We start from the raw sequence: 23130 nt of genomic DNA, 5'->3' as shown, positions 1-23130 counted from the left end.
ATATGTAAACGTTTCCAATTGCTTATTCAACCAACAACTTTCAGACAAAGACAATCCATTATAATGAAAGAATGGGGCCAAACGCATTAGGCTGGTTTACACATCATTATCCGATGAAAACTAAAATCCCCTCGTGGATCTCGCGGTGTGTCAATGTTGTGCTTGGGAATTGTAGTGCAATACATTTGCAGTGACCAAACGAATAGCTTTTAATGATGAACCTGGACTTTAAATTTGACAGCCACACAACCCGAACAACACACATGGTCATCTACAGTATATCATTTCAATGGATTTCAAAACATCATGAATGTCAATATACTCGGATTATACTTCCTCCTTCATTGACTACAAATTCGATAAGCTCCACTTCTGCGCAGGCGCTCCATCCCAACATCTGGAAACAAGCACTTTTCGCAGGTGCTATATCATATGTAATTAGTTGTAATGTTATTTCAATAGAAGTACTCTGATTGACATTTACAAATAAGTATATTATTCTCATTAAGAAAAGCTAAAATGAATGGTGTTCATTGTCCACATGAAAAAGTGGTATTTTCAACAAAAAACACTCACACAGAATGATAACGCATCACTGTGAGACAGTAACGTTAAGAGCTCTTCTTAGCCTACTATGTTATAGCTGAATCATTTTAGGGGGCAGGGAAGTTGACAGTCTGAGCCTACTCTCCCCCGGATAAAAAGTGACATGTCCCCATACTCCATGGTCTTTTTGGACTGTGTATCCGTATAAAATGTTGAATCCAGTCTGCTATCGCTGGCTTCGGTCTCGCCACAGTGTGGAAGCAGGCGCGATCCCCCAGGTCTTTGATTTAAAAAAAGGAAAAAAAGCGACTGGCTGACGAGGACCCCACGTCAACACGCAGTTTGGAAGCTCATAGCTTGGCTAGAGCAGTTAGCAACCAGATACACAGTCAGCGCTCCATCAAACCTTACATGCCTGACATCTGTGAATGAAGCGAACCAAAGGGAAACAGCTGTATGTAGGCTATGTTAGCGACCTGAAACGGCAACATCTGACTGTGGACACGTAGGAGAGAGGCTTTGCCTACATACATTGTGTTGTCATTTTCTGTCTGCTGTTTTGTGGATAACAAAAGCGCATTCGATCCGAACGGAGTCATTGGAACAGACGAGTGAACGAGAATTGAACCGCAGTGGATGTCTTGCTCTTTCTGTGTTCACATCGTAATACAACTGTAGCGGAGTAATCGCATGGAGATGGAGTAAAATTGAGGTCATCTGGAATTGCGGCTGAGAGATGAGGAATTTGTTTTGTCCGCTCTGATCTAATAGGAGGGAGAGAAGAACTGCTGGATACAACCCCGATATGAACGTGGCTTTCTCGCTCTGCTTGAGGTAGCTGCTAAAGCCAATGAAAGACGGCGGTCTTGAGAACGCATACGGTCGCTTTGGAATGTAGATATGCGCGTTTATTCTTGCACATTTTAACAAAAAAACGAATGTGATCTAATACTAGTAACTAGGACTATCGTTGCACATTTTTGTTGAATTACTCAAGTATCAACCAGCCGATCTACGGGAGAATGGCCATGATACAAAAGGTAATGCATTTACCAATCATGTTGTTGATGTAGCTGGAAAGTGCATGCATATTGACACACAGGCTAATGACATCCAGGTATACTAGCTTGATTCTTGGCTGTTTCACTACGAAATAGTTTTTTAGCTAACTTCTACGGCTCGCTATAGCGCGTGCTGTGGAAAACCTACCGTATCGGCGTTGTGTTGCGTCGGCTGGGTTTGCTTAACATGCCTGGCATTGGACACTATTGCAATTACTGCTAGTTTGTTATAACAACGCTAACTATTTATCTGCATCGTGCGCTCTGTCTGGAAGTCATTTTATGCGCGAGACTATCCATATTCAGCGCGAGCGTAAAGTAACCAGGACTACCTTGCTTCGTTTATGTTCCTCACGAGCTTTTTTACTTGACTAAGTTAGCTAGCTAGTTGTCCAAGCTGACGATAAATAACATAACTATTTCGCTGTAAACTCGCTTTGGTACAGACCCCTTGACAGTCGATAGATGTCTGTTCGTTGTAGAATTCATTATAGCTACGGCAAGACAGCACTGTACAAGTGTAGCTAGCGAACTATTCCACCATGGTTAGCCAGTTATGCTAGCTAGCTATAAAGACGAGTGGGAAGGGAAAGGCCACAGAGCGTACTCTTCAATAAAGGTAAATGAATAACGTAACATTTATGATCGGAAGAAAATATAATACAAAATCGAGTCACCGTTATCAGATACTATTGACAGCGTCAATGTTTTTCGGTATAAAATAAATAATATTAGCTTGCTCACGGTATCGATTCGACCCACGAAGTTAATGAGATCATTCATTCTCAGATTGGCGACCCGTCAATGTCATTCATGTGTGTCATGTTTAACCAGGTTCAGATGTTTTTTTACATTTTCTTTGTAATTACATTTCAGTCACTTCGGATTTATCTTAATTTTGGGATTTCTAAGAAAATCTCAGTTAATAAGTTATCTGCGCATGGTCAGAAATCTGGTAAACGATATTATACATTACTAGTGGAAAAATATTAATAGTACAATTATGGGGAATGACATTTTTTTGGTGCTTTAATTAATATTCAGACATGACCATACATTTCTGAACTAGAGTAATGGAATGGGTAGCGAGCTAATTCGTTTTTAGATGCCACACTGTTTTGCGTCCCAAATTGCACACTTCCATATCAGTGGTTCTCAAACCACTCATCGGGGACCCTTCTTCCTTCCACAATGGAAACGTTTTTAAACTGAATCCTTGGGACATCCCAACTCTGACGCTACTCCTAAACGGTTAATGCATGGCTCTCCAACCCTGTTCCTGGAGCGCACCAACCCTAATCTAGCGCACCTGATTCTAATACTTAGCTGGTTGATAAACTGAAGCGGGTTAGTTACAACTGGTGTTGAAACGAAAACCTACAGGAGGTTTAGGGTAGGGATGTCCCAAGGATCCCGGATAGCACTAACCTTTTCATAATTTTTTTGTAGCTCTGAACTAGCTCACCTGATTCACCTATTCAAGGGATTGATGATTTGTTGAATCAGGTGAGCTAGTTCTGGAATAGATCAAATACATGGAACGGCTAGGGTTCCCCTGAGGAGAGGTTTGATAACCACTGCCATATAGTAAACTATATGTAGGGAATAGCTCTGGTCAAAAGTAGTGTACTATGTAGGGAATAGAGTGCAATTTGGGATGTGCAAAACCAAGTCTCCTGTTCTGCAGCTGCGGTAGTGCATGCCAAACCAAGCTACTCTGAATTGTTTTACGCTGTAACCCTGAGGTCAAGCAGAGTCAGGGTTGAGGTTTACAGTTACTTTAAATTTGGATATGCAATTAAACCAAACTTCTCTGCCTCATTCCTTCACTCTCCCTCTGTTCTCTTTTAGTGAATCTGGACCTGGCTTTGGAGGCAGTGGAGTTAATGGTGTGAGTGAGATTTCTCCCTCCCCCACCATCACTACAGAGACACGCCAGAGGCTGTCCACTGTCCAGGCCCAAGCAGTCAGCCTGAGCATGCTAGTACAGACTATCTGGCCTCCTCTTCTTGTGGTCCCTTATGCTCAATGAAGGCTATCTCTGGGTCGCTACAGGATGGATGGTGTGGATTTGACGGTCCTTGTGTGTCATCATCAGCGCTTGCTCCTCTGTGACTGTTTCCTGTTCTTTTCCATTTATAAAAGAACGCCCCCTCTTCTGGGCCCAACCACCCCTGAGCGCTGTAAAAGTTATAGTAACTGTTGTTGTTAAGTTAACTCTCCCCCCCATCCAAACTCCAGAGGGTTTTCTCCAGAGGTTTTATTTTATATACCCATATTATATATTTCCCCCCTCTCAGGAGTTTGTTTGGAAGACACACGGGTGTTCGGTTCTTCACAACAAAAGTTTGGGTTTATTGTTGGTTGCGGTTTACAGTTACTTTTTCTCAAGTTTTGGTTCTTCCTTGTAATTTATTTATACTTGATATTTTGGATTTTTTTTTTGCTCATTGCTCACTCACGCCCTGGAATAAAAAAAACAAGATGTCGGAAACAGACAAGTTCCTTGCCCCTTTCCCTCCGCCGCCCAAGAATGTGAATGGTTCCAGCTCGGACACGTACCTTGGTGAGAATTTGGGAACTGACGGTGTCCGCCGACGCCGCCACACTATGGACCGCGACCCCAAACAGGCCGAGCATCGCTTCTTCCGGCGCAGCGTCATCTGTGACTCGAACGCCACCGCCTTAGACCTCCCCAGCAAGGCCGTCATCCTCACCTCCCCGCCTGACTGTGAGCCCCCCAGCCTGGGCTGGCTCTCCCTGGCTGTCCCCTCTGTGGTGGTACCCGAGCCGTGTCTGGCGGTGGCCGAGGTGGAGGCAGATGAGGAAGGAGGGGATGGGCCTTGTAGTGCGGTATTAGGGCCCAGTGTTGGTGGTGGTACTAGAGGGGATGGTATGGTAGTGCAGATAAAGCCAAGCACGGCAGTATTGGATGTTTGCGGCGGAGAGAAAGTAAAGAAGCTGTCGTCGTTAGCCGCCGCAGAGGCTCCTGGAATCGAGGAGGTGGTGCCCAGTAAAGCGGGGGAGCCCGCGGAGGAGGAGAGCGGTAGTGTTACAGAGGAGATGCGAGAGGAGAAGGAGAAGGGGGCCGCTAAGGCCCTATTAGAGGAGCAGAAGAGGGAAGCAGAGAAGAAGGTTCAGGACGACATAGAGGAAGTAGAGACCAAGGCCATAGGGACCTCGCTGGATGGACGCTTCCTAAAGTTTGACATCGAGATTGGACGCGGATCCTTCAAGACGGTCTACAAGGGCCTGGATACGGAGACTACAGTGGAGGTGGCGTGGTGCGAACTGCAGGTAAGACACAACCCAATCATTTACTGTCCTTTACTTCCTTACTCACTGCTCTGAGTAACATTTTAAGCAATGTTTTATTATACTCTCTCAATTCTTCCTCTGCTGCCTATTGTAGTGGCAAACTAAAGTACCTAAATAGATTGGCGTACACAAAATATCCCAGGTATGAAGATACAGATAAGGTGCAGAAGGAAGGATGTAGCTTGCTATACCTCGTCTGATAAAGATCACACAGGGTTGGTAGATGGATGATGTCAGAGCAGCGCTGAGGTAAAGATGATGCCCAGCAAGGGTGCAACTTGCGGGTGCCGATGCAACAGCCCAGACAGACAGAATGGCACACAGGATGTTGTTGCTAGTTTCTACATTCTTAATCTGTACAAGAAGTTGTTTTTGTGGTCATGATTCCCATAGTGAGAGTGAGAGTGAGAGTGAGAGTGAGTGAGTGAGTGAGTGAGTGAGTGAGTGAGTGAGTGAGTGAGTGAGTGAGTGAGTGAGTGAGTGAGTGAGTGAGTGAGTGAGAGAGAGAGAGAGTGTCGTTAGAAAGTTTCACGTTTGTCAGCCAGTCATATGACTGGATCTTAGTTGAATTCACAGCTCCGTTTAGAATCTAGCTCACGTGGTGGAAGGAGCAGTTGGTTGCTTGGCTCTGTGATACGGTCACTGATAACTAACTCCCAAATCCCTCCACGAAGGAGCCTCAGTTTGGTGTCAGGTAAGCAGGGGCGGAGGTTAGTTTTAAAATAACACCTTGGGGCTAAACAGCTGTAACTCAGGGGGTATGTCTCTAATGGCACCCTATACCCTTTATAATCGACCACTTTGACCAGAGCCTCAGGGGCACAGTAAAGGGAAAAGGGCACCATTTGGAATGCATTACAGGGGGTCCGTGTTAACCATGTTGTTAATGAAACTCAGTAGGTTCTCATTTAGAGAGTGCGGTCGGGTCACTCACTGCAATAAAGCTGTTTTCCTCCTGTGTAGAAGTCACAAGATGCTGTTTCTCCCTCTCTGCTGAAATTCACTTATTCTGCCGCCTTTTCTTTCAAAGAGATGTTTGTGAGTTGTGACTGAGCCCTGGTCCCAGCTCTGTGGACTAGATGGTTCTTCCAACTGTTGTTGTCACTATGACTTATGCTACAATTTGTTAGTCATGCAGTCAGTTGGGCTCAGATACTAGAAAACTGTCCAATCACAGTCCACCCTATAATCCACAACCATGGAATTGAATCACATCACTCAGTCGCCTGGTTGCAGCTGATTGCATGTGGACGTGACGATGCCCCTTCAAGCATCATCCAGGCAGCTCATCCAATAGTGAATTCTTAATGTCTATAAAGAGCTCCTGGTCTGTAGATTAAGGTTATGTTACGTACATGTGTCTATCCACTCTAACCACAGGTAGCATAATGTACATTGCATGTAGGGTTAAGACCTCTATTGGGCCTGCTGGCTGGGTAATCCTATGGATGGATGACTGTTTGTCAGACAGTTTTGTAAGACAGACTATGCACTTCTACTGACATGGGATGAAGTAGTGGGAGTGGGGTTACACACATTCTCACACGCTGCCTGGGTGGGCGTGGCGTCATGAGAGCATCCAATTGGTCGATGACTGTTTGTGACGTGTGTGAAGAGTTGTGGGGGGGGTGGTGGGCATCCCTCAATAGCTGATCCAAAGCAGTCCCATCCCAGAGGGAATGAAAGATGGAGGGAATGAATGAAAGATGGAGGGAATGAATGAAGGATGGAGGGAATGAATGAAGGATGGAGGGAATGAATGAAGGATGGAGGGAATGTATGAAGGATGGAGGGAATGAATGAAGGATGGAGGGAATGAATGAAGGATGGAGGGAATGAATGAAGGATGGAGGGAATGAATGAAGGATGGAGGGAATGAATGAAGGATGGAGGGAATGAATGAAGGATGGAGGGAATGAAAGAAGGAATGAATGAAGGATGGAGGGAATGAATGAAGGATGGAGGGAATGAATGAAGGATGGAGGGAATGAAAGAAGGATGGAGGGAATGAAAGAAGGATGGAGGGAATGAAAGAAGGATGGAGGGAATGAAAGAAGGATGGAGGGAATGAAAGAAGGATGGAGGGAATGAAAGAAGGATGGAGGGAATGAAAGAAAGAAAGGAGGGAGGGGTAGTGGGGTCGTAGGTCATGAGTAGGCGCAGCGAAGGTTTGATGACAATGTTTGCTTTTGACAAAGAGAGGGAGCAGAATGAAAAGGGGAAGTGGAGACACACACACACACACACACACACACACACAGAGAGAGGAGTGCCTGGCCTTGTATGCTGCAGTGGCCCTCTGTCCTTTTGTAGGCCAGGGCTGAGAGTTGGTTGTTGGGCGGAGGAACTCTAGAAGGAAACCACATTTTAATTGGTCAATGTTTTCTGGGCTTGAGGGACAGTGGGGGAAAATGAGGAAGAATAATCTTAGGTGCGTCCCAAATGGCTCCCTATTTATTGCACTACTGTTGACGAAGTCGGCAAGGCCCATAGGGCTCTGGTCAGAAGTAGTGCACTCTATAGGGAATAGGGTGCCATTTGGGATGTTGCCATTGTCGGCGGTCGTGTTTTAGAAGGAATTTCAAGGTTTTTGAGCACCAAGCCAGGCTAAGTAGAGGGGGAGGGGCCGAGCACCTCTGAGTGTTATTCTAATGCCATTCATGCTGGACTTGAGAGACAGAATTTCTGTGGTCTGTTTCTCAATGCAGATTGTCTGTTTGAGGCCAGAATTTTTTAAATATATTAATACTTTTTTTTTTTGGGGGGGGGCAAGTTAGTCTTGTCCCATTGCTGCAACTCCCGTACGGACTCAGGTCAAGAGAGCCATGCCTCCTCCGAAACATGACCCCGCCAAGCCACACTGCTTCTTGACACACAGCTCACTTACCCCAGAAACCAGCCTCACCAATGTGTCGGAGGAAACACTGTACTACTGGCGACTGATGTCAGCGTGCATGAGCCGGCCGCCACAAGGAGTCGCTAGAGCAGGATGGGACAAGGCCATCCCATCTGGCCAAACCTCCACCTAACCCGGATGACTCTGGGCCAATTTTGCACAGCCGGCTGCGACACAACCCGGGATCGAACCCGAATCTGTAGTGACGCCTCAAACACTGCAATGCAGTGCCTTAGACCACTGTTCCACTCGGGAGGTCCGTGTTTGGGGCCAGATTTAACCTAGCGTTTCTTTGAAATGTCTTTCTCTTACATTTAGGTTTTTGTATGACTTTCTATGCTGATCATTTTTTTAAGTGATAGAATCTTAAAGAGCCAATGAACACGCCGATTGATACGTGTGTTTTTCTGTTGCTCATTAGAAAAACTAGATTTCAGTCTTCGAGGTGGGTCTCCTGACCGATTTCCACTTTTGGTTAATGGTGTTTGTCCCTCATGAGACACTGTAGGAAGCCTATTTCACTTCCTCAACCTCCCCAGAAATCTGTAATTAATTTTTACATTTTGTCCGAGGATTTTTCAGATGCACAATTTTTCATCCATCAAAGGTGTTTGATGCAGTGTTTCTCAAGTAAAAAATGGTGCTACGTGTTATCTTCTGTAAACAGTCAGAGCTGCTGGGCAGGTCTGTCTCACTGTCTTTGCTATTGGGTAGAGGGCAACCTCCGCAGCTGTTCACCCTATGTTAGTGGGCAAGTGGACACCTCAACCTTCATTTACCCGGTGTGACGTGCAGATGTTCCAAACTCCGTTTTAGACCAGACTGACTTCATCCTATTTACACTTTGTAGTAAATTTGGACACTAGAATAACTGTTTTTGACTCATATCGATTCCACATAGGCTGTTTTCAAAGGGATTTGTTGGTTTTTAAAGGCAGTCACTCTTTTTAATTACTTAGCCTACCCTGCTTTATACTTGACTGATATTTGCAATTTAAATCCTTCGTCGCCGCGGGAACACTTCTTTATTTCATCTTCCTTGTATGGAATTAGGGCACAGGGATATGACTGTGAGCTATGAGACTGCAGTCAGCTAAGCTTTGTGGAACGTTAAGTTATTTATGAGAAGTTCTGGCGATGAGCTAAACTCTGTTTTGTTTCTTTTGTGGGAAGTGAGGGAGAAAGAGAGACTAAGAGGGGGTTTGACTTCAGTACTGCAGCATCACTTGGTCTCCTTCGCAAACTCTCAAACTTAGCGGGATGGTTGACGGGTTCTGAAATGACACCATAATGGTTTGTTTACATTCCTGTTAGTAGTGAGCATTTCTCCTTTGCCTTGATAATCCATCCACCTGACAGTTGTGGCATATCAAGAAGCTGATGAAACAGCATGATCATTACACAGGTGCACCTTATGCTGGGGACAATAAAAGGCCACTCTAAAATGTGAAGTTTTGTCACACAAGACAATGCCATAGATGACTCAAGTTTTGAGGGAGTGTGCAATTGACATGCTGACTGAAGGAATGTCCACTAGAGCTGTTGCCAGAGAATTTAATGTTAATTTCTCTACCATAAGCCGCCTCCAACTTCGTTTTAGAGAATTTGGTAGTATGTCCCACCGGCCTCACAATCATAGACCACTTGTATGGCGTCGTGTGGGCGAGCGGTTTGCTTATGTCAATGTTGTGAACAGACGGTGGGGTTATGGTATGGGCAGGCATAAGCTACGGACACCGAACACAATTACATTTTATTAATGACAATTTCAATGTACAAAAATACAGCAACGAGTTCCTGAGGCCTATTGTGAGACCATTTTTTTTTAAGGTATCTGTTAGTGATGCACCGATATGATACACCTGGTTTCCTGTGGCTCAGTTGGTAGAGCATGGTGTTTGCAACGCCAGCATGGTGTGTGCAACGCCAGGGTTGTGGGTTCGATTCCCACGGGGGGCCAGTACAAAAAAGAAAAAAAAAAGAAAAAAATATGTATGAAATGTATGCACTCGCTCTGGATATGAGCGTCTGCTAAATGACTAAAATGTAAATGTAAAATGTAAAAAACGATACCGATATTTACAATTTTAGCGGCCTTTTAAGCATTCTAGTACAGTTAAATAGTTAACACACACACATGAACGCAGCGGTCTAAGGCACTGCATCTCAGTGCAAGAGGCGTCACTACTGTCCCTGGTTTGAATCCAGGCTGTATCGCATCCAGCCCATAGGGAGTCCCATAGGGCGGCGCACAATTGGCCCAGCGTCGTCTGGGTTTGGCCGAGGTAGGCCGTCACTGTAAATAAGAATTTGTTCTTAACTGACTTGCCTAGTTAAATAAAGGTTACTTACACACACACCACACTGACCAAAAAGTTATTTTGTTGGCATTTACGTATGTACCCATTACTCGTAAAACATAATCAAAACCTATTTATTTCACTTACTTGCTGTGCTGTTTCGTTGTTCATTTGTTCAGTCGTTTCATTCTCAACCAGGATTTCTATGGAACGCCGTTTGGGTGTTTGCGTGTCAAAAAAGATACACGTCGAATATCACTATTTGACCAATCAGGACCTGAATATAACTGCACGTCACATAATAATTTCACGCGTTCATACATTTTTTACGTAATTATTACACATTGATTACACTCACACGTATTTCATGTCACAACGATTCATTGATACCTATGCTATGATGCTGGTAAAGTTGTCTCGCGCACCTACAGTGCTGGTCATAAAAAAAACACATCAAAATGACAATCTGTTTCAGTAGCTATAGTTAGCTAGGTGTCATTATCTAAAATAACCCTAATTTATAAGGCAGTTCTTATTTGATTGATGGCGGTCGGACCCATCTATGTGAAGCTAGCCACAATAAGGATTAGCCACAATAGTGGACTTTGTGGTTTGCCTTCAAAATACAAATACTATTTGTATTAATTTGCATCACTGTCAATGAAATACTTTTATTTTGAAGGCAAACCGCAAATTGCACTATTGTGGCTAATCCTTAGTGTGGCTAGCTTCACAATACATACATAACCCAGTCCGGTCAAGCCTCACTAGTCAGATGAAGCTAACTGGCTGCTTATAACGTTAGCTTTGGGCAACAGGGTTAAGTAGCTGGCTAGCTATTTATTTTCATGAACTGAAGTTCAATTTGAATAGGCGAACAACAAATGGCAACCTAGCTAATACTTACTCACAAGGATTCTGAAATCATTGCTAAGAAATCATTCTACTGGTCATTGTTTTCACGCTGGTTGTATTGGTGCTAGCTAGGTACCAAGCTAAAGCTAGCTACCCCAGAAGTTGCAGTCGGACAAATGATGCTTTATTACCAACGCGGTATTGAGAACACATTGTTCGTGGCCAGTGTTTGCTTGGTTGCAGACTTTCTTGTACAGCTTTGACAGAGCTACTGTATCTTTTTTGACACGCAAAGACCCAAACGGTGTTCCATAGTATGTCGTGAAGCTAATAGCAGTGACGCTATTACTGTGTAACTCCTGTAGGGCAACATTTGAAAAATAGTGCACTTGGTAGTGTGTACCGGTGCTCGACCAGTCGGCGAAAGCCAACATCACCCACGACAGAGAACGGTTGATTGTCAAGGGCAATGAATTCCTTTATCTTGGCTTTAATGGATTTTGCCTTTGAGTTGTCTCGCTGAAATTGTCTTACTCTTTCAAATGACTGCTGGACTTGTTGACTGCTCCCCACAGCAGACAGTGGGCTAGGTTAGGAATGCTGTGTTGCACGTGTAGCGCAACATTTTACGCGGCGTCATTGCGTCATGTACCTACGTTATATAGGTATGTTATATAGGTATGCACGTCAGCTTTGACATCGGTTTTGCACATCGCTGTTAAACTAGACATTGGCTAATACCGATGTTGGCATTTTTAGCTAATATCGTCCGATTCCGATATGTTCCCCGATATATCGTGCATCCCTAGTATCTTTGACCATCTGTATTCCCAGTCGTGAAATCCGTAGGTTAGGGCTCAGGACCTCGGTCTGGGGTGAAGGTTCACCTTCCAAGAGGACAACGACCCTAAGCACACAGCCATGACAACGCAGGAGTGGCTTCGGGACAAGTCTCTGAATGTCCTTTAGTGGCCCAGGCAGAGCCGGGACTTGAAACTGATCGAACATCTCTGGAGAGACCTGAAAATAGCTGTGCAGCGACGCTCCCCATCCAACCTGACAGAGCTTGAGAGGATCTGCAGAGATAAATGGGAGAAACTCCCCAAATTCAGGTGTGCCAAGCCTGTAGTGTCATACCCAAGAAGACTTGAGGCTGTAATCGCTGCCAAAGGTGCTTCCACAAAGTACTTAGTAAAGGGTCTGAATACAGGTAAATGTGATATTTCATTTAAAAAAAATAAAAATTTTGCAAGCATTTCTAAAAACCTGTTTGTTTTGTCATTATGGGGTATTGTGCATAGATTGAGGGGGGAAATCTATTGAATCCATTTTAGATTGAGGCTGTAACGTACCAAAATGTGGAAAAAGTCAAGGGGTCTGAATACTTTCTGAATGCACTGTTGTATATGTTCTGAGTACTCTCTCTCGTAGCTCTTTTCTTTCAGTGCTTTCTCTCGCTTTCACCATGTATCGCATGAGTCTCATTCATATATATATATATATCTATATCTCTCATGTTTTCCTTTCACAGGAATTATAATGTTGCAAGTAGGCAGAGAAGAGATTGCTGCTAGCTAAAACAGGGCCACTAAAGATTATATTTGCTCTGAGCTTATTCTCTGGGCTTTTTATTATTTTTTTGTGCTTTCTCTCACTTTCACGTCATGAGTGTCATCGCTCTTTCTTTTACCTCATCTCTCTCTCTCTCTCATGTCCTAAGATGTCAGAGAGAGGACAAGACAGTGGAAACAAAGCAGTGTTATTGTAACTCAGTGGAGGAGACCTGTAAACTCTCTCATTTTAGGAGACACGTTCTTCATTCTGCTTTCGCAGTGTGAAAGAAACAGAACCTGACTCAGTTTGCGCAACACCCCATTCCTCTAGCCATCCGTCTCTCTTTTCCCTCTCTCCCCCTCTCTCCCCCTCTCTTCCCCTCTCTCCCCCTCGCTGACGTGTTTCCTGTGGTTCCTGTCGGGTCTGTGTGACCTTGTGTTGTAGCGGAGAGTAGACAGCAGAGTTTTGCTGCCCAAACAGCAACCTTTTCCCTATATAGTGCACTACTTTTCACCACGTAGACCCAGAGTGCTGCTCTAATGGCCCTTAAACTAGTTGTCATGTAGACTCTTCACTTACACTTGGCTCTCCTTCCTTGTTCCATTATGCTACAGGTCCAGGACCTGCGCCAAGGAAAGTCTAGGCCTACACACACAGCGAGACACACATGTGCGCGACACACACACACACACTGAAGCAAGACGTTTTTTGGGGGAGAAAACCACTATAAAGAATGTAGAAGATGGAAATTGACACAGTTATTCTATATTACAACACAGTAATGGACTAAGAGGTCATACTGGAGGTCTATCTTTCTCTCCCTCTCTCTCTGCTCTGACGTAATCCTTCAGTCGGCCCTGAGCTCTGGGGCTTATCACAGAGATGTTAGTAATCAGAGTAAAGGAATTTGTGAGGGAGGTGACTCTGCCTTGTCTGCCCTGCAGCGAAGAGAGACACACACACACACACACACACACACACACACACACACACACACACTGAGATCTCAGAGGCAATGGCTAAGTGAGCAGGGGAGAGAGCGAGAGCTTGCGTCCTAAATTACACACTATTCCCTATTTAGGCTGGTGCACTGGCTCAAAAGTAGTGCACTATGTAGGGAGTTCTGGGACACAGCCATCGTGTCGTCATCAGTGAATAATGCAGAGGATGTAAACAGGGAGGAGATGAGTGCAAAATGGCAACCTATTCTCTTTATAGTGCACTACTTTTAACCAGAGCCCTGATCAAAGGTAGTGCACTATAAAGGGAATAGGGTGCCATTTTTGACAGCCAGAGGGAGAGGAGGAAGAAACCCAATCGCATGGATCTGAGCCACAGCCATTTCCCTTCTCTTCCCTTGATTCATTGTTGAAGTACTTTGTGTGTGTTGGGTCAGAGGAAGACAGAGCAGAGGCGAAGGGGCTGCTCTTCCTTCATTTACAATCTCTGTCCTCCTTCCTTGTGGTGTGTGTATCTTGAGTGTGTGCGTTTACAGGTTTTGAGTGTGAGCTATAGGAACATAAGTCTGTAATGGAAATCTACAGAGTGTGTTTGACTTGTCTCTGAAAGATATGATTGACAGTTCTTATTATTTTTTTAAATTCTTTCTCGTTCGCTCTCTCTTCTGCTTTGCATTTTATCACTCAGCTAGTAAATTTGTCTGTCTGGTTTTGTCTTTGGGCTCAGTGTCTGCTGGAAGCATTTGTCTCTCTTACCTCCCCTTCTCTCTGTCAGAGCCTTGTGGGTGGGATAAGGTTTTTGAGTGGCGCAGTGTGGTGTAGAGGATTTGCGTGGTTTAAGTTGCGGCAGCAGTCAGACTAGGCTACACTAGAGCGACAGTGGGGTTGTTCTGTAACAGGGCCGTGAACAAGGCTGGGTGAATTGGGGACAAGTGAAGCCCCTGTGTGACAGTGGGGTTGTTCTGTAACAGGGCCGTGAACAAGGCTGGGTGAATTGGGGACAAGTGAAGCCCCTGTGTGACAGTGGGGTTGTTCTGTAACAGGGCCGTGAACGAGGCTGGGTGAATTGGGGACAAGTGAAGCACCTGCGTCAGACATGCTGTATGATTTACCTCTGAAGAAGCATGACCCAGCTGAGCTTTCTCGCTCACTCTCACTCTCTCTCTGTCTCTGTCTCTGTGTGTGTGTGTGTGTGTGTGTGTGTGTGTGTGTCTGTCTGTGTGTGTGTGTGTGTGTCTGTCTGTGTCGCTCTCTCTGTGTCTCTCTTTCCATCTCGCTGTCTTCCTCTCATTTTTTGTTTTTCTGTCTTTCTCGTTTTCGTCAGAGACTCATGTCTGTTCTCAGATCTTAAGCTAACTGTCTGCTCTTTATTTTTACAGCCTGTCTCTCCTCAGTAGCACAGAGCGCTAGGCTAAATGCTAAAAGTCCCAACTGCAGTAGACTAAAAGCTAGATACCCAACAGCAATAGGCTAAATGCTAGGCTAATAGCTAACATAAAGCAGGTCAGCCTGGCCTGCTCTGAAAGGGATACCTAGTCAGTTGATACCTAGTCAGTTGCACAACTGAATGCATTCAACCAAATTGTCTCTTCTGCATGTAACCCTACCCCTCTGAATCAGAGACGTGTGAGGGGCTGCCTTAATCGTCATCGGCACCCGGGGAGCAGTTGTTGTTGGGGGTTAACTGCCTTGTTCAAAGGCAGAACGGCATCTTGCTGGTTCGGGGATTTGAACCAGTGACCTTTCGGTTACTGACCCAACGCTCTTAACCGCTAGGCTACCTACAGCACTGAATTGGTGATCTCCTGAAGGTTTCAATTCCTGTCTTTTAAAGGGAGCGAAAGAAGGGGAGAGAGATGGTGGCATGCCAAGGCTTGTTCTTTCTCTCTGCTCCTCCTGAGATGGGGATCTAAACTATGTGAAGATGTTTGCTGTAATTCCCCAGATATCCTCAGGGCCAACCAAGACTGAGTTTATGAAGAAAACATTTTTGTCTCTTCTCTTGGGAAGGCAGTGAACTGCTCACGTTTTCACTGCTCACCCCTACACCTCCTGCCTGCTCACCCCTACACCTCCTGCCTGCTCACCCCTACACCTCCTGCCTGCTCACCCCTACACCTCCTGCCTGCTCACCCACTTCCACCTCTGTTTTACCTCCCATTATAAGCAATGTAAGTGACTCGTTCCTATGTCATACTTCCGTGTTAACTCGATGATTAAATCATCAAATCATCAAATTCATGAAAATGTGGTTACATCAGATATATAAAATACTATATTTGTGTGTTTGGATGAATTTACTTCTGCCAGATGCTTTTCAGTTTTAGCGCTGAAGACCATTTTTCGCTAGGTTTTTCCCTATTGAATACCAGCCTACAGAAGATCAAAAATGACAAGGCTACTAGCATAGCATATTGGCTCCATTACTAACCTCTTCTCTCTGGCCCGTGATCAATTTCTGTCATGCTGATTGTCTCTAAATCATTTTCTGGAAAGAGTTTTTTTTAAATCCCATGCTGTTTGTGGAACGACAGACACACAGACAGTCTGGAGTGAGGGCCCGGCCGAAGTGTGTTTCGGATTTAGAAAATTGAGGGGTTATGTTTTTTATGAGCCAGTTAAACAATAGTGACATTGTCAAGATATTTAAACTAATCAGTTCACATTCTTAACTACAAAACCCCATATTGACAGATGGCTGCAAGTATAAAATCAGTGTAGTTGGATTCCTATTTTGTATTCCCTTGAGTGAGTCTCCAATGAACTTTCCCTCCAACTCCCCTGCACCTCCTCTTTCCTGGCCAACTCCCCTGCACCTCCTCTTCCCTGGCCAACTCCCCTGCACCTCCTCTTTCCTGGCCAACTCCCCTGCACCTCCTCTTCCCTGGCCAACTCCCCTGCACCTCCTCTTCCCTGGCCAACTCCCCTGCACCTCCTCTTTCCTGGCCAACTCTCCTGCACCTCCTCTTTCCTGGCCAACTCCCCTGCACCACCTCTTTCCTGGCCAACTCTCCTGCACCTCCTCTTTCCTGGCCAACTCTCCTATTCAACCACCCACAATCCCACCCTCCCTATTTCCCAACTCCCTTGTGCACCCTTCCAAAAATCCTCCACCCGCTACCCTCCACCCCATTCACCCACCACTCTCCTGGCTAGACTAACTTACCAATCACAGCTGACGGGTTAATTGAGTGACTGACATAACAACTGAAACTGATGATGTCAACCACATTTAAAAATGGCACCTTGTGTATTCTACTGTTCTAACTCTCAGGACGGCAAGTTGAGACCAGTTGCCCATCCCTGACCTATATGAAATAGTGGAGAAAACAGGCTTGCTGCAATGCGATCTACAGTAGGAACATAGGTCTATTCACTAACAATGCGTTACGATGACACAAGTTGGCCTACTTGTGACTTACATATCATGGCCTTAAAGAACTGGTGCTGTGGTTTTGACTTTCAATAGCACTACCCTGCCACAATGAATCCAGAGCGAGAACAAACCTATTGATCAACAGGCCTTATGTGAGCCTCGGTGGCTAAAACTGGGATAAACTAGACTGCTTGTTCACTTCACTGCATCAGCGTAAGCTGAGCTGCACTGCAGTGACTGTGCTGCCTGCTGCGCTGTAATTGTGTTTGTGTGAGAGAGACAGTCTGTTGTGGTTGATGATGGGTTCTCTGTTGTCCACTGCTCCCTGGTTGGTTGGTTTTCTGTTTGCTCTCGCATTCCCTGGATTCTTGTGGCAGGACGTCAGTCATTTGTAAGAGCGGGCAGCTCACTGGACAAAAAAACTGGTTAGGGAGGGGTGTGTGTGACCCACCTCTCCTCTCCTTTCTACACCGTCCCCACTCCATTGTTCCCTTTCAGAATAACCCAAACCAAGCATAAAGACCCAATCATGAGCATTGTATCCAGCTGTCTTGATGCATAGAATTTAGTCAAGCCCTCCATTATGGCTCCTGAGTGGCGCAGTGGTCTAAGGCACTGCATCTCAGTGCAGGAGGCATCACTACAGTCCCTGGTCCGAATCCAGGCTGTATCACATCCGGCCGTGTTTGGGGGTCCCATAGGGGGGCGCACAATTGGCCCAGCGTCGTCCGGGGTAGGCCGTCATTGTAAATAAGAATTTGTTCATTAACTGACTTACCTAGTTAAATAAAACATGTATTATCCTTCCTTCAGCCATCCTCTCTAGCCGAGCTCTGCTGTGTCGGGCTGACGTGTGGAGAATTGGGCCTCATCTGCTAACCAACATATTATACCAGTTTCTAAAATTGGAGAGTTCATATTCGTATTTATTTATTTTTTTCAAGTCTAAATCTGTGGTCTAAAAACAAACACATTTTCTCATTGACCGTAAATGAGGAAGAGCTCATGGTGTCTGTGATCAGAAGGGGAGAGAGAGGCCTACGTTGCAGACTGAGAAGAGAAGAACTGCTGACTCACTGAAGCTTTGGGCTTAATTGACCGTTTTGATTTTAATTTGGTCGTTTTCGCTTCGCCTTCTACAATGCCCCCAGGCTCTCAGAGAGGCCTTAAGACACTGTGGAGGAACAGGGTCACTCTTCTGTCTTACTTTCTTCTCCTGTCTCTTTATCTGGCCCCTCCCATCTTCTCCTTCTCTCTTTATCTGGCCCCTCCCATCTTCTCCTTCTCTCTTTATCTGGCCCCTCCCATCTTCTCCTTCTCTCTTTATCTGGCCCCTCCCATCTTCTCCTTCTCTCTTTATCTGGCCCCTCCCATCTTCTCCTTCTCTCTTTATCTGGCCCCTCCCATCTTCTCCTTCTCTCTCCCTCTGCCCCCTCCCATCTTCCCCTTCTCCTCTCTCCCTCTGCCCCCTCCCATCTTCCCCTCTCTCCCTCTGCCCCCTCCCATCTTCTCCTCTCTCCCTCTGCCCCCTCCCATCTTCTCCTCTCTCCCTCTGCCCCCTCCCATCTTCTCCTCTCTCCCTCTGCCCCCTCCCATCTTCTCCTCTCTCCCTCTGCCCCCTCCCATCTTCTCCTCTCTCCCTCTGCCCCCTCCCATCTTCTCCTCTCTCCCTCTGCCCCCTCCCATCTTCCCCTTCTCCTCTCTCCCTCTGCCCCTCCCATCTTCTCCTCTCTCCCTCTGCCCCCTCCCATCTTCTCCTTTCTCCCTCTGCCCCCTCCCATCTTCTCCTTTCTCCCTCTGCCCCCTCCCATCTTCTCCTCTCTCTCTCTCTCTGCCCACCCTTATTCACCCCTCTCAATTCAAGGGGCTTTATTGGTATGGGAAATGTGTTTACATTGCCAAAGCAAGTGAAATAGATAATAAACAAAAGTGAAATAAAAAATGTACAGTAAACATTACACTCACAAAAATGTCAAAATAGAAGTTTCAAATGTCATAGTATGACTATGTTCAGTGTTGTAACAATGTGCAAATAGTAAAGTACAATAGGGGAAATAAATAGACTCTGTCTCTCTTGCTCCCTATCAGAGATTGATGGAGGGAAAAGGCTCCACAGTTCTCCACGTGCATGCAGCAGGGCTAAACCATATCACATGGTGTCTGTTGAAAGTGGAGCAAGCTGAGATAGGATGTAGAGGTCTTGGCCTATAGAAGAGGGCTAGACCTGAGCTTTGATCACAGCAATATGAATGGAGTGGTTCCCAAGCAAGAAAACGCAGGAATGTGATGAATGTGACTGCTGCTGTTATAACTGTACTACTATATTGTATGATTTGTCCTAACCCAAGTCAGGCTATCCATTATTCAACTGCTCCACTTGGAAAAACCACTGAACTTGAAGGAATGACGATTTTTTTACAGTAGCTTTTGTGTCAAATGTCACGTTTGGTGCGCCTTTCCACAAACACTATTGGGCTGGAATTCTTACTTTGTCTTTTACTTCTCCTGGAGCGTAGGCCATGAGGAAAAAGGCTGTGAGGGTTGAGGGAAGGTGTTTAACTCTCCAACTCTGAGGCTGCTGTGCTGTCACAGACTATTACATCACATGAAGGTCTGTGTTCACCCCCTACCGCAAGGGGAAAGTAGGGCACCCTGCTCTCTCAAAACAACCTTTTGCAGCCCCAGAAATTGAGTGTGATAATAAAGCAATATAAACGGCCATTTTAAACTCTCAGGGCTTTGCCAGAGGAGTAGTGCCTGTCTTAAGGGTATACGGCTGCTGGCCAGTAACAGATTGGTGTGTTTGTGTGGCTATCGGACCTCACCTCGGTGTCCTCTGTTTCTCTGTGTGTGGATGACGAGGCAGGCTGTATTGTACAGAGAAGGAGACGGGGCGATGACTTATCACTTTTTATCGAGACCTTACCAAAACATAAATGCCCTGTGGGAATATTCTAACCCGGCGCAGGGGAGAGAAAGAAAAATATACTAATATTTTTTCCTGCTCTTTTTTTTTTCTTTTTTTCTTTTCTTATCTATAAATAGCAGGACCTCATTTGCCGGGGCTGTTCTGCTGCATGGTCAGAACTGGAGCAGAGCAGCACCTCATCTGCCGGGGCTGTTCTGCTGCATGGTCAGAACTGGAGCAGAGCAGCACCTCATCTGCCGGGGCTGTTCTGCTGCATGGTCAGAACTGGAGCAGAGCAGCACCTCATCTGCCGGGGCTGTTCTGCTGCATGGTCAGAACTGGAGCAGAGCAGCACCTCATCTGCCGGGGCTGTTCTGCTGCATGGTCAGAACTGGAGCAGAGCAGCACCTCATCTGCCGGGGCTGTTCTGCTGCATGGTCAGAACTGGAGCAGACGCCATCGAGAGCCTAATGACATGACACACTCGTGACAAGGATTGGAACAGACTAGAAACTGGGACAGAGACCGAGTTCAGAGTGTAGGGACGGGGACAGAGACTGACAGACAGACAGGGTTAGAGGTGGGGACAGAGACTGAGGGACAGGGTTAGAGATGGGGACAGAGACTGAGGGATAGGGTTAGAGGCAGTGACTGAGTAGGGATGGGTATGTGTAATCGAATACTCAAACAGAAGTCAAAAGTCGATCTTTAACCAGAGATCACCATTATTTCAAATACAGTTAAACTTTTTGGTGGAATGTGCTTTGTGGCTTGTTGTCTTGACGACCATGTCAATTTCCTTTGACTCTAGTGTTCCATTTGTACATTTGCGGGGCACTATTTGCTTTAAACCAAGGCAAGCATCACACAATTCTAGTCCCTAAATTCCATTTACCCTCCATGTCTCACTCACTCAATTGCGTTCGGACACAGGCGCCTGTTTAGAAATAAATGCCTTTAAAAACGGTGGGCATAAAAAATGGTTCTGATGGGATACACGCGCTGCATTCCGTGCCAAACGACGACCGTTTTCACATTCAAAATGCACTGGTTGAAATATGTGTCCCGTCTACTTTCCTCTTAGGCTACTTTGCGAACTGCTAGTGCCAGTTAGAATTGATTAGCCTAGGCCTGAAAGGCTCTCCCATCTCCACAGAGGAACTCTGGAGCTCTGTCAGAGTGACCAAGGCCCTACTCCCCCGATTGCTCAGTTTGGCCCGGCGGCCAGCTTTAGGAAGAGTCTTGGTGGTTGCAAACTTCTTCCATTTAAGAATGATGGAGGCTGCTGTGTTCTTGGGGACCTTCAATGCTGCAGACCTTTTGGTACCCTTCCCCAGATCTGTGCCTTGACACAATCCTGTCTCGGAGCTCTACGGACAATTCCTTTGACCTCATTGCTTGGTTTTTGCTCTGACCTTATATAGACGTGTGTGTGCCTTTCCAAATAATTTCCAATCAATGGAATTTACCACTGGTGGACTCAAGTTGAAGAAACAACACAAGGATGATCAATGGAAACAGGATGCACCTGAGCTCAATTTCGAGTCTCATAGCAAAGGGTTTTAATACATTTACAAACATTTCTAAAAACCTGTTGTTGCTTTGTCATTATGGGGTATTTTGTGTAGATTGATGAGGAAAAAATTGTATTTACCCTGTTTTAGAATAAGGCTGTAAGGTAACAAAATGTGGACAAAGTCAATACTTTACAAATGCACTCATCTATATAATTTTTATTTTTCAAAGTACCCCCCCCCCCCCAAAAAAAAAAGCATGCAAGTACTGGAATAGTCAAATGCCCGTCCTCCTGACTGAGGCAGTGCCAGAGACGCAGCCCGGTGACAGTGGAAGCACGCTGTGTCCTGTAGCCCATGCCACTGTGCCTGCTGTCACCGCAGTTCAGGTGACCTGTCAATGTCAACACATTCCCATGTCATCTACAGGGCATTGTGTGTGTGTGTGTGTGTGTGTGTGTGTGTGTGTGTGTGTTAGATGTTACAAACCCTCATATGTGGAACTCATAATTGAGCTCATGTTTCTCTGTGGTTATTCCATCATCATGTCACCAGTTGATGTGCAACTGTCTGCATTTTCCATTATCATCTCTCCCACATTCTCTCTGCGCTGGTATGTCATTTCACTTCTTTCCCTGTGATGTGTTGGTTGGCTCAGTGCGTACATGTCACCCCTCGCCTTGGAAGTTTGAGAGAGACAGGAGGGAGGGAGGGAATAAAGGTGGGGAAGAGGGATGAGTGTTGGCCTGCCTGCTTGTCAGAGCGAGGTGGGAGAGAAGGGGTGTGTGGGACTGCCTGCTTCAGCTGACCGGTGCTCTCATGTCTCTCCTCTCAGCCCCAGAGCTCCAGATAACTAGTGGAAGAATGTTAATGCCTCTGCTATCTGGTGAACTGAACTCTACAGTGCAAGGCCAGGCCATGACGCAGTGTTCCTGTACTGCTGCCTTTAGAGGTTCCCTTCTCCCCAAGTTTGTACTTGCAGACTCCCTCCCTCTCATGGATTTATCAATGGTGGAAGGTAACGCCCTCCAGCCAATGCTATCATCAATCCAATGCTGTGTGCTATTCTCTCTTTTCAGGTAATTATCTTTAAGTGTCCTACAGCTGCTTTCGGTCCCTTTACTACAGCAGGGATGACCAATCCTGTAGAGATATTTGCTATGCACTGCTGGGTTTGTTCCATACCTGCTCTAATAGGGGATCACTACTCTCTAGTGTCAGGAAGGACCAATATGATTGGTTGTCATTCTCTTAGTCAGGAAATGAGCTCCATCACCAGTGTACAGTAGATCTGTTAAGATGACTCCTCCCTCACAAGCCCTGTGTCTTGTTGTCAATAAGCCAACAGTCAGGCAGCTGGGGCTTCTGAGAAACCATAGCTGTGTTTAAATACTCATACTAACCACACTAACCGTACTATTTGTGATGTGAATTGAGTATATAGTATGCTTATTGGTCATAGTGTGGATATAGTTAGTATGCCAAATGTTCCCGGATGTCGTACTAAACTTGGCAAAATATGATGTGTACACTCTTTCCGTGCTTTTAGGGCCCATAATGCAATTCTTCAGAAAATGGGCACGGCTTCACAACGTAATTATCTTGTGTTAGGTAAGTAGCTAACATTTGTTGGCTGCTAATCGAACTTGCCAGGCAGTATATTAACTAAATACCCAACGTTTATTGACTTGATTATTCACATCATTCTTAGCTAAGTGGTATAGTTGCTGTGCGTTTCAGTGGACATTGGCAATTCTGGCTATCTACTCCGATGTCAGAGAAATCTCATCTGAGTGTGCCAGAGCGCAGAATAGCTGATGAATTTACAAATGCTCAACACCTG

General features: G+C 45.6%; 1 protein-coding gene across 1 annotated transcript in view; it reads left to right on the top strand.

Moving 5' to 3' along the window:
• Positions 1–1627: 1627 nt before the first annotated feature.
• LOC115184545 (serine/threonine-protein kinase WNK1) overlaps positions 1628–23130 on the top strand; it is a gene marked incomplete at its 3' end in the record, with an annotated part of 99872 nt that continues 78369 nt past the window's right edge. Inside the window, exons 1-2 of the mRNA XM_029745397.1 lie at positions 1628–2226; positions 3459–4904. Coding sequence (XP_029601257.1) covers positions 4092–4904 — 813 coding nt within the window. The remainder of the gene's footprint in view (positions 2227–3458; positions 4905–23130) is intronic.

The sequence above is a fragment of the Salmo trutta genome, unplaced genomic scaffold (assembly GCF_901001165.1).
Source record: "Salmo trutta unplaced genomic scaffold, fSalTru1.1, whole genome shotgun sequence".
In the NCBI taxonomy this organism is placed as follows: Eukaryota; Metazoa; Chordata; class Actinopteri; order Salmoniformes; family Salmonidae; genus Salmo; species Salmo trutta.
This window is presented reverse-complemented; position numbering and strand designations above follow the sequence as displayed.